General features: G+C 49.4%; 3 protein-coding genes across 4 annotated transcripts in view; 2 read left to right on the forward strand and 1 right to left on the reverse strand.

Moving 5' to 3' along the window:
• Positions 1-506: 506 nt before the first annotated feature.
• On the forward strand, positions 507-1,433 carry LOC306825871 (Iroquois homeobox protein 5a-like; the record flags this gene model as incomplete). Its single annotated transcript, XM_079346830.1, has 2 exons — positions 507-549; positions 691-1,433. The coding sequence occupies 2 exons, from the start codon at positions 507-509 to the stop codon at positions 1,236-1,238; spliced, it is 591 nt and encodes a 196-aa protein (XP_079202956.1). The 3' UTR covers positions 1,239-1,433.
• A 7,346-nt stretch (positions 1,434-8,779) lies between these two features.
• Positions 8,780-12,990, forward strand: LOC306825157 (uncharacterized protein). Of its 2 annotated transcripts, none has more exons than XM_079345722.1 (4): positions 8,780-9,310; positions 9,515-9,785; positions 9,919-10,036; positions 12,091-12,990. In XM_079345722.1, exons 1-4 carry the CDS (start codon positions 8,815-8,817, stop codon positions 12,535-12,537), a joined length of 1,332 nt encoding a protein of 443 aa, XP_079201848.1. In that variant the 5' UTR covers positions 8,780-8,814; the 3' UTR covers positions 12,538-12,990. The 2 variants fall into 2 exon arrangements, with proteins under 2 accessions (XP_079201848.1, XP_079201849.1); XM_079345723.1 differs by having other exon boundaries at positions 9,608-9,785.
• Positions 12,991-13,746: 756 nt separating this feature from the next.
• Positions 13,747-15,000, reverse strand: part of LOC306826023 (fibroblast growth factor receptor substrate 2-like) — a 7,477-nt gene continuing 6,223 nt past the window's right edge. Inside the window, exon 7 of the mRNA XM_079347056.1 lies at positions 13,747-15,000. This exon is cut by the window's right edge and continues 77 nt beyond it. Within this exon, the coding sequence (XP_079203182.1) occupies positions 14,049-15,000 (952 nt within the window). The 3' untranslated portion in view covers positions 13,747-14,048.

Consider the following 15,000-nt stretch of genomic DNA (forward strand, 5'->3'; position numbering starts at 1 on the left):
TTATTTTAATGTTATTTATTATCATTATTATTTTAATGTTATTTATTATCATTATTATTTTAATGTTATTTATTATCATTTCAAAGAACAGTTTGTCTGAAAGACGACAGATGAAGATAAATAAGAAATTCATCTGTGAGAAGTTTTCTCCAACATGATTTAATATTCTTTAGTTTCAGTCCCTTTAAACTTAAAACACTTCATAAACAAACAGCTGAAGAACAATAAATATATAAATATATAAATATAAATATATAAATATATGTATAAATATATAAATATAAATATATAAATATATATATATAAATATATATATATAAATATATGTATAAATATATATATATAAATATATAAATATATGTATAAATATATAAATATATATATATAAATATTTATATATAAATATATAAATATATATATATAAATATATGTATAAATATATAAATATATATATATAAATATTTATATATAAATATATAAATATATATATATAAATATATGTACACATGAACACGTGTGTGCAGGACGAGCGGACGCATTCGGCGTTACGTGATCTGAAAGACTCGCTGCTTTAAAACCTACCAAGGAGTGGCTGGTTTGAAAAAGACGGTGTGTGTGTGTGTGTCAGTGTGTGTGTGTGTGTGTTGACCCTCCCCCCTGCTGACCTCTCCCCTCTCCTCCCCCCCTCAGCGGTGCGTGGCCCCCCCTCGGGCTCTGACTCGTGTGTGTTGGCGTTCAGAGACGACAGCAGCAGCGACACCGAGCGAGGCTTCACTGATCATGACTGCAGAGACTCTGGGGCCCAGAGGCTGCCCTCCCACCCAGGCCCCGCCCCCCTCACTGGACCCCTGGGGTCGGTGAGAGCATCAGAACTGGAGCAAACCTCCCCCCCTCCCTCTAAAGGACTTTCCTGTGGCTCCATCCAGGGGCCAAGCACGGCCCCCAAACCTAAACTGTGGTCGCTGGCGGAGATCGCCACGTCGTCGGACAAAAACAAAGGAAGTACCGACTCCTCCTCTCAGAGTGGGGGGGGCACACTCCGGACCCCGTTTCCCCACAGCCACGTCTACTACTCCTCCCTCTTCCTCCCCGGATACTCCAGCTACAGGCCCCTGGGGCCCCTGAGCGGGCCCAGCGCTCATCTAAAGGGATTACAGCAGACGATGCTGCAGAGGGCCGAGGCGGCGGTCTGTAGACTACGGAGTCACGAACTGAAGAAAGGCATGACCAACACGTAGAACACTTCTTTATGGATATGAAAGAGAAACCGGAGACGGGCCCCCGGGGGCCTCTGACTTTATTTAGAAACACAAATGTTCCATTTTAGAGGCGTTTTCTATGTTGATGAGATCTTTGTAAACCATGAATCATTAAATCAGAGTTTTATTATGACGACAACGACCAGCTGCTGCTTTTATAAAAGACGCCGAACAAACAGAAACATTTATCACCTGAGGGGGACCAGCCTTAAAACGAGGGGTGGGACTTGATTAATTAATCTAATTAACTCAGGGCTTTCTAATCAATTATTTGAAATTAATCACATTTTCACTGCATCACAATATTTGCCCTAAAAAGCAACACTTCTCAGTCTAAATGGATTTCAGTGGATGAATGGATGCAGTGTTTCTTCTCAGTTTCATAAAGCTGTTGGATTTTGTTTGAAATAGTTTTTCTGCTCAGCAGCTGGAAAGTTGGATCACATGTTGCTGTAGCACATTTTCTAACCCCTCATCTTCAAACACTAATAGTGATCTACAGTCCAGAGCGATCAATTTAGACAAGTTTGAATTATTAATTTTGGTCCTGAAGACGGTCATTTGGTCGCGTTTAGGCTTCAAACACTTCTTGTTCGTACTTGTGGCTAAGCTAGCTCGAAGCAATGACGAACAGTTCTGTGCTGTTTATGAGGCTAACTGTGATTAAATGCCTTAAACAAATTCTTGCAATTAATTAATTATAATTAAAGTGTTAAAGTCCCACCCACTCTCTCTCTAAACTCATCAACAGATTTGACCTCTCGGGAGCTGTTGGTCTACCTGGTCGACCTCTGACCCCTAGTGTTTGAAATTGGTACTGCAGTCTAAACATTACAGAGCACTGTCTCGCCAGGCCTGATTAGACTGCATGTTATGTTAGCATTAGCAGATGGCTAATCCAGGCCTGATTAGACTGCATGTTATGTTAGCATTAGCAGATGGCTAATCCAGGCCTGATTAGACCGCATGTTATGTTAGCATTAGCAGGTGGCTAATCCAGGCCTGATTAGACTGCATGTTATGTTAGCATTAGCAGGTGGCTGATCCAGGCCTGATTAGACTGCATGTTATGTTAGCATTAGCAGGTTGCTAATCCAGGCCTGATTAGACTGCATGTTATGTTAGCATTAGCAGGTGGCTAATCCAGGCCTGATTAGACTGCATGTTATGTTAGCATTAGCAGGTGATCCAGGCTGCCGTCAGATTAAATAACAAACAGCCTGAAGCTAATCTGATGCTAACATTGAAGAAGAAGTCGCAGCCTAAGGTCACCAACAAACACAAGCTAACTAGAAGCTAACTCACCAAATCAGCTGGACATCTGCCTATGTTTCTGTCATGGTGAGAGAGTTCAGACGCATCAAACAGTCTGCTGTTACCATGGTGATTTCAGACAGGGTCTGTCAGTCGGTGCAGACACCATCAGGAATAAAGAATCACTTTGTGGCTCTGCTCTCATTGAGTGTGTGTAGTTCTACGACCCAAACATCAAACATTCACAGAACAGAATAATCAGAAGCAGCTAATTGGCTTGTTGTGTCCCAGTGAACATTAAAAACATCAGAAGAGAGGACGTCGGTTTAGACAGGTGAGCAGGGTCCAAACTGTCCCAACCTTCAGGCTTACAACTCTTCCTCTGCTGTCAGAAGAAGCATCCTCACTTCGGTCCACATCACACATTGAAACATTCAGTTTCTGCTCTCCCGTGCCATCGCTGATCCCCCCAGGTTTATGTTACAGAGCTAATAATGCTAACAGAGCTAACAGCTGTCACACATTCTGGAGAGCAGCGGGCTGTACATCTCCGAGGACCAATCACACGTCTGAATGTGATGTCACTCAACCTTCCTGCGCAGAGCCCCCCCACCTCCTCCCCCTCCTGTAGCCCCTCCTCCTCTGGTAGCTCCTCCTCCTCCTGTAGCTCCTCCTCCTCCTGTAGCTCCTCCTCCTCCAGCAGAGTCTTCTGTTGTTTGTTCAAAAGCTCACTTCCTGTTTCTCTCTCTGTCAGCGACTCAATCTGGACGATCATGTTTAAACTTCAGCGTCTCCTCATCATTAACGTGTCTATGTGAGATGATGATGATTGTTTACCTTTAATAAATAAACAACAAACAGGTGAACACGTGTTGAAGACGTTTCATTACACCTTTCATTCCGTTTATTTGATCAAACCGGGAACCTCCTCGCCGCCGCGCTGACCAGCGTGGAGACTGTGATGATGTTCAGATTCAATATTTACAATTTAAAGTGTTTTTATTGACAGCATAACTTCCTCCATCTCAATGTAAATAAAACTAAAGAAATAATAATAGGTACCCCATCACCCCCGCCCCCCACCCTCATCACCCCATCACCCCCGCCCCCCACCCTCATCACCCCATCACCCCCGCCCCCCACCCTCATCACCCCATCACCCCATCACCCCCGCCCCCCACCCTCATCACCCCATCACCCCATCACCCCCGCCCCCCACCCTCATCACCCCATCACCCCATCACCCCCGCCCCCCACCCTCATCAACAATGACACAGTTAAAACTGTTGACAGCTTCAGATACCTCGGACTCACACGAGACAACAATCTCACCTTCGACCAGCCGACAACGGACATTCAAAAAAGACTGCACGCCATCCGGAAACTCAAAGGACTCTATGTCGCGCCCCCCCCCCCCCCCCCCCATCTCGTCCATCCTGCTCTACTGTTCCTCCTGCTTCTTCAACCTGCTCACTGTCAAACACCAAACTCACCCGGGTCACAAACACTGTAGCCAAACTCCCCGCTCCCACCCTGTCAGAACTCAAAGGCCATCACACGCATCGCTCACACAATAGCACTGGACACCACCAACCAATCAGCTGCCACCTCTCCATCATGCCCTCTGGACGCAGGTACAGGTCCCTGCTCTCATAACCACATGCACTGTACGTCCTGCTGTCCCCCATGTATGTCCCCCTGTCACTCTGTGTCAGCGTGCAGCCCTGACTCTCCCCCCCTCCTGTCACACACACACTGAAGTCATCAGTGTTTGTTCATTTTTAATGAATTATTTCTATCATCATTTTTTAAAAGCGTTTTCCCTCCAATCACAGAGAAATAAAGTGATTTCACATCCAGAGTCCTCCCAGTCTGAGACCAGACAAAAAGTGCTCTGGAAACCAAAAACTACTAGACATTCAAAGTCTTTAGCGCCTTCCGTGTTTTCCTGTTGTGAGAAGAAGAAGAATAGCGTGATAGCTCCTCTGAGACTGGCGTGCGGCGTGCGTGTGTGTCAGGGTGGAGGTGTGAACACATGTAGGCTCACTGACTCTCCTCCCGCAGGCCGCTTCACGTTTGGCTGAAGCTGTGAGACAGATGGTTCCATTTGCTTCATGTTGAAGATCACGCTGCAGGAAGCTGCTGTTTACCAGGTGACATCCTGTCAGCGCCGCCACCGCTAACCTTTAGCATCAGAAGAAAACAACCACGTAAACCAACCTCAGGTAAACAGGCTGTAACGCCTGCAGCAGGTAAACAGGCTGTAACGTCTGCAGCAGGTAAACAGGCTGTAACGTCTGCAGCAGGTAAACAGGCTGTAACGTCTGCAGCAGGTAAACAGACTGTAACGTCTGCAGCAGGTAAACAGGCTGTAACGTCTGCAGCAGGTAAACAGACTGTAACGTCTGCAGCAGGTAAACAGGCTGTAACGTCTGCAGCAGGTAAACAGACTGTAACGTCTGCAGCAGGTAAACAGACTGTAACGTCTGCAGCAGGTAAACAGGCTGTAACGTCTGCAGCAGGTAAACAGACTGTAACGTCTGCAGCAGGTAAACAGACTGTAACGTCTGCAGCAGGTAAACAGACTGTAACGTCTGCAGCAGGTAAACAGACTGTAACGTCTGCAGCAGGTAAACAGGCTGTAACGTCTGCAGCAGGTAAACAGGCTGTAACGTCTGCAGCAGGTAAACAGGCTGTAACGTCTGCAGCAGGTAAACAGACTGTAACGTCTGCAGCAGGTAAACAGACTGTAACGTCTGCAGCAGGTAAACAGGCTGTAACGTCTGCAGCAGGTAAACAGGCTGTAACGTCTGCAGGTAAACAGGCTGTAACGTCTGCAGCAGGTAAACAGGCTGTAACGCCTGCAGCAGGTAAACAGGCTGTAACGCCTGCAGCAGGTAAACAGGCTGTAACGTCTGCAGCAGGTAAATAGGCTGTAACGTCTGCAGCAGGTAAACAGGCTGTAACGTCTGCAGCAGGTAAACAGACTGTAACGTCTGCAGCAGGTAAACAGACTGTAACGTCTGCAGCAGGTAAACAGGCTGTAACGTCTGCAGCAGGTAAACAGGCTGTAACGTCTGCAGCAGGTAAACAGGCTGTAACGTCTGCAGCAGGTAAACAGACTGTAACGTCTGCAGCAGGTAAACAGGCTGTAACGTCTGCAGCAGGTAAACAGACTGTAACGTCTGCAGCAGGTAAACAGACTGTAACGTCTGCAGCAGGTAAACAGGCTGTAACGTCTGCAGCAGGTAAACAGGCTGTAACGTCTGCAGGTAAACAGGCTGTAACGTCTGCAGCAGGTAAACAGGCTGTAACGCCTGCAGCAGGTAAACAGGCTGTAACGTCTGCAGCAGGTAAACAGGCTGTAACGCCTGCAGCAGGTAAACAGGCTGTAACGTCTGCAGCAGGTAAACAGGCTGTAACGTCTGCAGCAGGTAAACAGACTGTAACGTCTGCAGCAGGTAAACAGGCTGTAACGTCTGCAGCAGGTAAACAGACTGTAACGTCTGCAGCAGGTAAACAGGCTGTAACGTCTGCAGCAGGTAAACAGACTGTAACGTCTGCAGCAGGTAAACAGGCTGTAACGTCTGCAGCAGGTAAACAGACTGTAACGTCTGCAGCAGGTAAACAGGCTGTAACGTCTGCAGCAGGTAAACAGGCTGTAACGCCTGCAGCAGGTAAACAGGCTGTAACGCCTGCAGCAGGTAAACAGGCTGTAACGTCTGCAGCAGGTAAACAGGCTGTAACGTCTGCAGCAGGTAAACAGGCTCTCGTCCTCTCTTGAGGGTCCGGGAGGACAAAGCGATAGCATCAACCTCTCCCTCAATCCTACCCTGAAATCAATAACATTTGACATTTGACCCCAGAAACCCCGCTGCAGCACCTTCCACCCAAAATGTACAAAACAAAAAAAGGGAAGAGCAGCAGAAGAAATAATTCACCTTTGAATAGACCCATTAAAAGTTTTAAAAATCTACATAAAATAAGTTTTGTGCACAGAGACTTCAACTCTCCACAGGCTGTGGCGCCCTCAGGTGGTCTGGGAGGGCGTTTCACAGACACGGACCGGTAGAATGGAGCACCTTCTCCCCCCATTGTGTGTAACTTAGTCCTGGGGGGTCAGAGTGGGTTGGTACAGGTGGCTGTGGCTGTTTGAGGGGTGAGCTGGTCCTCGCTGTTGCATGGGGGCATTTCACGAGCAGCGAGTAGATTTCATGTGGTGTCTCAGACTTCTTCACTGGTTGCCATAGTAATGAAAAAGGAAGTGATATTGTTTGACCTTTCCTAAAGTCGTGTTGAAGTTTGAAATCCTTGTGTTGTGACATCCCTTCTTGTTTGTTTCTTTGTGAACAGCTGTAGTTCTCAGCGCTGTGAGCTGCAGCGTCCCGGAGGAAGAGGGCCCCCTGCAGGCCGAGCCGCCCCACAGCAGCTGGCCGGCCTTAACGCTCCACCTGAGGCACACAGGTGCATGCTGGGAGCTCAAACCTGATCAGAGTGTTCGGGGTGTCAGACTCCTGCAGGTCGACCCCGATCAGAGCTGTCAGCACCTCCACCTGCTGGATCCCTGAGGACACAGGTAGAGTGACACTGAAGCAGGCGGAGACGAGAGGCTCATTTTAAATCAGATGTAAAATAAATGAATAATGTTTGTTATTGTTTATTAAAGTTCAAAAACTCAGTGAGACATCATAATCAATGTTTACTCTAAAGGAGGAGTCTGTTCTCGTCCTTGACCCGTGTTAAATACTTTTGATTAGGTACTTCAGCTTTTCTCTCAAATATAACAGAGACATTCACATCTCTTGTTTTCAGTTACCATAGTAACGGACTCAGAGCTAACGTGACCTCCTTCTCTAGAACAGGCCTGAGTGACCTCCCATGCTGAAACAGAAAACCCACTTTTCCTCATTTCAAGGTTAAACCCTGAAACCCCTGAACTCTGAACCCCGCCCCCTGAACTATAAACCCCGCCCCTGAACTCTGAACCCCGCCCCCTGAACTATAAACCCCGCCCCTGAACTCTGAACCCTGCACCCTGAACTCTGAACCCCGGCCTCTGAACTTTAAGCCCCGCCCTCCCGCAGCTTCATCAGTTCAATCGACTGAGGATTCGAACCAAAGCGAAGGCCTCCAGGAGCGTTTCGATCACATTTGGGTCGAAGTTGAAGTAAAAACGAGATGAGGTTAAAAAGCTTCATTCATTATTTTAATTTAAATAAAGATGAAATCTGTATTTCTCTGAGTCAGATTCAAACTGAAGAGAATTAAACCGTAAAAAATCTCACACTTTGTTTACATTCTTCACAGGTCTTTTTTTAATGTTCTATCTTACATACAAACAATAGACAATAAATGCCTATTGACATTCTTACATACAGACATAAAATACACACGTAGACATTCAGGGGACAGGTCACTTCCACAGCATGTCTCCATGTATATGTTTTGGCAGCTTTGTTATTTTTCATGTCTTTGACTGTGGCAGCATAACAGAAGATTTCTTTCCTAAAAAGTGAAATGTTTGGTTTCGTTTTGGCCCATTTGTTTTTGTTCCCCAAACTCAAAATCAAAAAACTAAAAAAGACACAAATCTTTGTCCATGAGCTGGCCTCTTCCTGGAAACTAATCGTTCTTCCAGTTTTCACTTAAAGCTGGACATCTTTCCTCAAGGTTTTACTGTAGGTACTTTGATTAAATAAAGTACCTACAGCGCCCCCCTGTGGTAGTGCATCAAAGACTAATAAAAGCCCCATGCTATAGCAGTGATTCATGTGGACAGAGGAGGTTTCATTATTCCAGATGTCGCAGCTGGTTGGTTCATATGACATTAAAACAGAAACTTTATTCCTCTGAATGACTTAAATACATGTGTGGAGAAAAAATGGCAGAAGTTGTTTTTTTGTCTCCAAAAGTTAATTAAGCAGTTAATCTGACATCCTTCTTTTCAGGTAATGACACCAGATAAAGATAAATTATGTTTCATCTCATTTCTTATATTTCCAGTGACTGAGACAAATACACAGATCTTGATATTTATATACTTTAAGGACAGATCATTAACCACATATTGAATTGTCTTTCTCTTTGTTCTCCTTCCTGTCTGACACAGATCTGTCTCAGTTTGTTTAACATTCAGTTTTACGAGGTCACTGTGTTTCAGGGGAAACAGATTCTGCAGTGCACGGATCTACCAACTTCACCAATTGAGCTCATTTACATTTTCACAGTCTTTGTTTATGTTTTGATCGTCTTGTACATGACGTCATAATACCGCGCGACAGTATTTTCTAGCAGAGCCAACATGGCGGACAGTGGGTCCCTGACAGCGGTTCTGCTGGGCTCCCTGCTCGGTCTGGACCTGTCTCCGGACCTGTCTCCGGACCTCGGCGCTCAGGTGGCCGAGCTGGACCGGCTGCAGAGGCGGAGGAGGCTCCGGGAGAGGGCGGACAGAGACCGGCGGAGGAGACAGTACCTGCGGAGGAGGAGGGCGTTCCTGCTGTCGTCCCTGGCCGGCATCCTGAGCCTCATCACGGTTACCAGGAGACCCGTGTGGGTTCTGACCCGGAGCCCGGCGCAGAACCTGTGGGCCGTGGCGCAGCACTTTGACGAGGACGAGTGGAAGGCGCAGTTCCGGATCTCGAGAGCGACGTTCCACTTCCTGCTCGAGGAGGTCGGTCCCGCCATCAAACGACGCAGGACGAACTTCCGGGCGCCCATCGAACCGGACCGGAGGCTGGCCATCGCCCTGTGGTGGTTTTCCAGGTCCGGGGAGTACCGAACCATCGCCCAGATGTTCGGTCTGTATTTGATAATCTGATTCTTGTCGATAACTTTAAACGATTAAACGTATCGGCCCACTTTTATATGTTCCGACCCATTTTATCAACCGGTGTCCTCCAGATGACTTTACAGTACGAGTAATGGATTTTAAATCCCTGCAGGTCGTCCTGCCGGGGCGGGCTGAACCATAATGGATCATCACCTTGATTATCTTACTGCAGGTGTGGGCGTGGCCACCGTGTGCATCGTAGTCCGGCAGGTCACCGCCGCCATACTGGACCGCATGTATGAGCGCTATGTGTCGCTCCCCTCAGGTGAGAGGCTGGACGAAACCATCCGGGCCTTTAAGGACCGCTGCTACCCACAGTGTGCCGGGGTCATCGGCGGGACTCACATTCCCATCTCCGCCCCCAGGGACAACCCAGACGACTACTACAACCAGAACGGCTGGCACTCAGTCATCCTGCAGGCTGTGGTCGACCACGACGCCAGGTGGGCAGAACTCATCCTAACCAATGTATCATCAGACAAACTCCAGCACGCTGCCTCATGGACCGCTTCATTTATAAAAACACAGAAGGGCGTTCAGAAGATATTCAGAACATTTATATTTTGTCCACTTTAGATTCACAGACGTTTACGCCGGCTGGCCCGGCAACACCAGGACCGCCTCAGTTCTGTCCAGCTCAGACCTGTTCCTGAAAGCAGAGGACCGGCCTGATGGGTACCTGTTCCCCAGAGAGGTGAGAGACGTTACAGCCTGTTTACCTGCTGCAGACGTTACAGTCTGTTTACCTGCTGCAGACGTTACAGCCTGTTTACCTGCTGCAGACGTTACAGTCTGTTTACCTGCTGCAGACGTTACAGTCTGTTTACCTGCTGCAGACGTTACAGTCTGTTTACCTGCTGCAGACGTTACAGTCTGTTTACCTGCTGCAGACGTTACAGTCTGTTTACCTGCTGCAGACGTTACAGCCTGTCTACCTGCTGCAGACGTTACAGCCTGTTTACCTGCTGCAGACGTTACAGCCTGTTTACCTGCTGCAGACGTTACAGCCTGTCTACCTGCTGCAGACGTTACAGCCTGTTTACCTGCTGCAGACGTTACAGTCTGTTTACCTGCTGCAGACGTTACAGTCTGTTTACCTGCTGCAGACGTTACAGCCTGTCTACCTGCTGCAGACGTTACAGCCTGTTTACCTGCTGCAGACGTTACAGCCTGTTTACCTGCTGCAGACGTTACAGTCTGTTTACCTGCAGACGTTACAGCCTGTTTACCTGCTGCAGACGTTACAGTCTGTTTACCTGCTGCAGACGTTACAGCCTGTTTACCTGCTGCAGACGTTACAGCCTGTCTACCTGCTGCAGACGTTACAGTCTGTTTACCTGCAGACGTTACAGCCTGTTTACCTGCTGCAGACGTTACAGCCTGTTTACCTGCTGCAGACGTTACAGCCTGTTTACCTGCTGCAGACGTTACAGCCTGTTTACCTGCTGCAGACGTTACAGCCTGTTTACCTGCTGCAGACGTTACAGCCTGTTTACCTGCTGCAGACGTTACAGTCTGTTTACCTGCTGCAGACGTTACAGTCTGTTTACCTGCTGCAGACGTTACAGCCTGTTTACCTGCTGCAGACGTTACAGCCTGTTTACCTGCTGCAGACGTTACAGTCTGTTTACCTGCTGCAGACGTTACAGCCTGTTTACCTGCTGCAGACGTTACAGTCTGTTTACCTGCTGCAGACGTTACAGTCTGTTTACCTGCTGCAGACGTTACAGCCTGTTTACCTGCTGCAGACGTTACAGCCTGTTTACCTGCTGCAGACGTTACAGCCTGTTTACCTGCTGCAGACGTTACAGCCTGTTTACCTGCTGCAGACGTTACAGTCTGTTTACCTGCTGCAGACGTTACAGCCTGTTTACCTGCTGCAGACGTTACAGTCTGTTTACCTGCTGCAGACGTTACAGTCTGTTTACCTGCTGCAGACGTTACAGCCTGTTTACCTGCTGCAGACGTTACAGCCTGTTTACCTGCTGCAGACGTTACAGTCTGTTTACCTGCTGCAGACGTTACAGCCTGTTTACCTGCTGCAGACGTTACAGTCTGTTTACCTGCTGCAGACGTTACAGTCTGTTTACCTGCTGCAGACGTTACAGCCTGTTTACCTGCTGCAGACGTTACAGCCTGTTTACCTGCTGCAGACGTTACAGCCTGTTTACCTGCTGCAGACGTTACAGTCTGTTTACCTGCTGCAGACGTTACAGCCTGTTTACCTGCTGCAGACGTTACAGCCTGTTTACCTGCTGCAGACGTTACAGCCTGTTTACCTGCTGCAGACGTTACAGTCTGTTTACCTGCTGCAGACGTTACAGTCTGTTTACCTGCTGCAGACGTTACAGGCTGTTTACCTGCTGCAGACGTTACAGTCTGTTTACCTGCTGCAGACGTTACAGCCTGTTTACCTGCTGCAGACGTTACAGTCTGTTTACCTGCTGCAGACGTTACAGTCTGTTTACCTGCTGCAGACGTTACAGTCTGTTTACCTGCTGCAGACATTACAGTCTGTTTACCTGCTGCAGACGTTACAGTCTGTTTACCTGCTGCAGACGTTACAGTCTGTTTACCTGCTGCAGACGTTACAGCCTGTTTACCTGCTGCAGACGTTACAGTCTGTTTACCTGCTGCAGACGTTACAGCCTGTTTACCTGCTGCAGACGTTACAGTCTGTTTACCTGCAGACGTTACAGCCTGTTTACCTGCTGCAGGTGGATCTTTAACATACGGTCTGTGTTTCAGAAGTCCATGGTGTCAGACGGCGTGGAGATCCCCGTCCATCTGATCGGAGACGAGTCGTTCCCTCTGAAGCCGTGGCTGATGAAAGGATACAGCCAGCACCATCAGCTGTCTCCTGAGCAGCGCCGCTTCACGTACACGCTGACCTCGGCCCGCTCCGTGGTCGACACCGCCTTCATGCGCCTGAAAGGGCGTTGGAGGTGTCTGCTGAGGAAGACCGACATCGACGTGTCCATGATGCCGCGTGTGGTGGCTGCGTGCTGCGTCCTGCACAACATGTGTGAACAGCTGGGGGACTGTTTCCTGCCCGAGTGGAACGCCGACGCCAACCCCACCGCCATGAGTCTGAGACAGCCGGACACGGAGCCGTACGAGGGGGACACGTACTGCACCGCTGAGGTCATCAGGGACACCATCACCTACAACCTGCTCACCATCCTGCAGTACTGAAGACGCACCGTGTGCACGCCGTGTCTAAGAGCTCATCTTCACTTCAAACACTCAGAAATGACTCGTGACATTTATGCAACCAATCAGAGAGCAGCATTTCTCCTGTTTGTTCATGTCAACATGGTGATTTACCCTCCTCACTGAATACAGCCCAGCTGGTCACCGTGGTCACGCAGGCGTGTGTACAGGGGAACAAAGACCCGTGCTCCAGAGTGAACACCAGATCCTGGACCAGACTCAGAACCAGGATCTGATCCGGGACCCTCAGGTCTACGAAAAATGACAGCTGATGTTTGTAACTACAGTGACCTCTAGTGGTGGCTGTGTGTGTGTGTGTGTGTGTGTGTGTGTGTGTGTGTGTGTGTGTGTGTGTGTGTGTGTGTGTGTGTGTGTGTGTGTGTGTGTGTGTGTGTGTGTGTGTGTGTGTGTGTGTGTGTGTGTGTGTGTGTGTGTGTTTTGTCAGATTAAAATGGTCGACCCTCGTCTTCTAACGACTCGTTGATTTTTTCAGCTTCTAGAACTCGTGAAAACAACGAGCTCGATGTCGAGGAACGATCGTCTGATCAACGCTTAGCGGCTGACAGAGGAAACGTGTATTTTCACTTCCTGTCAGCATTAAACTAACACGCTGAGGCCACGCCCACCTGTCAATCGGGTCAACTACACGCCTCACACTGTCAGTGCGGCGAGGTGACACGGTTAAGAGTGAGCGTGTAAACAGACTCGTCACGCATTCATCAGGACACACGACGCTCGACAACCAGCTGGACGCCACCTTCAACACGGACTTCGCTGTGTTTTGTGGTCAGGTGACGTGAACGTCGTCCAGAGATTAAAATGACCTCGCCACTTTGCCGGACCCCATGTTACCCTGAGACAGGGGGCGGGGCTAAAGAGGGAAAACAGTGATGTCATCCTTGTTTTAAAGGGTCAGCTCAACATTTACGTCTAAATCTTTTCATCCAATCAGGTCGTCTTCTCTGGTTTGAAGTCAAACAGGAAGTGAGCACACGGAAAACGCAGCTCCTTCCTGTTGATCAATCGTTCATAAATAAAATCTCCCTCCAGACCGTTCGGACGGAAACATTAATTATATATTTGTTATTTTATTATTCAGAGTTTTTTGTTTTCCTGACAGGAAGTAGCTGCACACTGCACATGTGGCTCCTCCCCCTGAGCAGTGATGTCATTGTGGGCGGGACAGGCGAGTAGAAATAAAAACAGAGAAACTTTTATTGTGGCGATCTACTGTACACACTGAGCACGCTCAGTACAGCAGCAGGAAGTGAACATAGAATAAATGGAATGCTTCAGTAATACTGATCTGACCATATAAGGAAGAGAAGTCTTTGACATCATCACTGCTGTCACATGACCAGCGTCCAATAATCTGCTATAAGGACCGTCTGAGAGCGTACCTGCACAGGTGAGCTCACAGGAAGTCTAAATATAAACACGCTCCGTCAGGCGCCCTCCAGGAGGTAACAGGAAGTGACGGTGAGGGGGCGGGGTCACACAGTGCTTTTGGTGGGCAGCTCCGTGCTGTTGTGTCGAGTCTTGCGTGACGTGCCGTCGTCACGCGGCCGCGCCCTCTGCAGGTTGGACATGGCGGCGGTGCGTTCGATGTCGATGAGGGCATACAGCTCGGTGCGACGGGTGGGTGTGGTCGGGGGCAGCGGGGAGGTGGGGGTGCGAGGCGTGTGGGGGTTGCTTCCGTCCGAGGCTCCCTTGTTCCCGCCGCCCTGCTCCATCTCCACCTCGATGTAGTTCAGAGTTTTGGGCGGCTCAGGATGTCCGGGCAGCGGCGGCCGCCGAAAGTCAAAGTTAAAGATGGTGGGGCCGTCAGTACGGCGGCGAGCGGTGTCAGGCCTGTGGGCACTGAGAGGCGCCGTCACGTTCTCCGTGTTGACGTAGTTGTGCGAGACCTCGAGCGTGGCGGACAGCGGGTGGGAGTAGGAGTGGTGCAGGACGCCGTGGTGGTTGTAGCCATTTAACGACGGCGTCCTCAGTCCGCCACGCACAGACTCCTCCTCCTCTCCACTCAGCTTCCTGGCCTCCCACACGGGCGGCAGCACCGGCAAGTTCTCATAGTCCAGCAGGGCGGTGCGGCGCTGGGCCGAGTTGTTGACATTCTGCAGGTCAGGGGTGAGGGGCGGCGGGCGGTGGCGGCGAGGAGCCGTGGATGGAACTGAAGAGGAGCCGTTGGAGAGCTGGGGGGCGGGCTCTGGCTCGGCAGGGGTTTCAGGAGGGCCGTTAGTCTCTTGAGGCTCCTCCCCCTGCGCCTCCTGCTTCCTCTTCTCCATCAGTTGCCTCTGAACGGGGGTGGGGCCCAACACGAAGCGCACGCCCTGCGGCTCCAGCAGGACCTGCGGCTCCACCTGAGGAGGTGGGGGCGGCGGCTCGCTGCGGACCCTCGGGGGAGGCGGGGGGGTGGGAGGACTCTGGGACTGGGGGGAGGTGGGG

Source organism: Symphodus melops (assembly GCF_947650265.1).
Source record: "Symphodus melops genome assembly, chromosome: 6".
Lineage (NCBI taxonomy): Eukaryota > Metazoa > Chordata > Actinopteri > Labriformes > Labridae > Symphodus > Symphodus melops.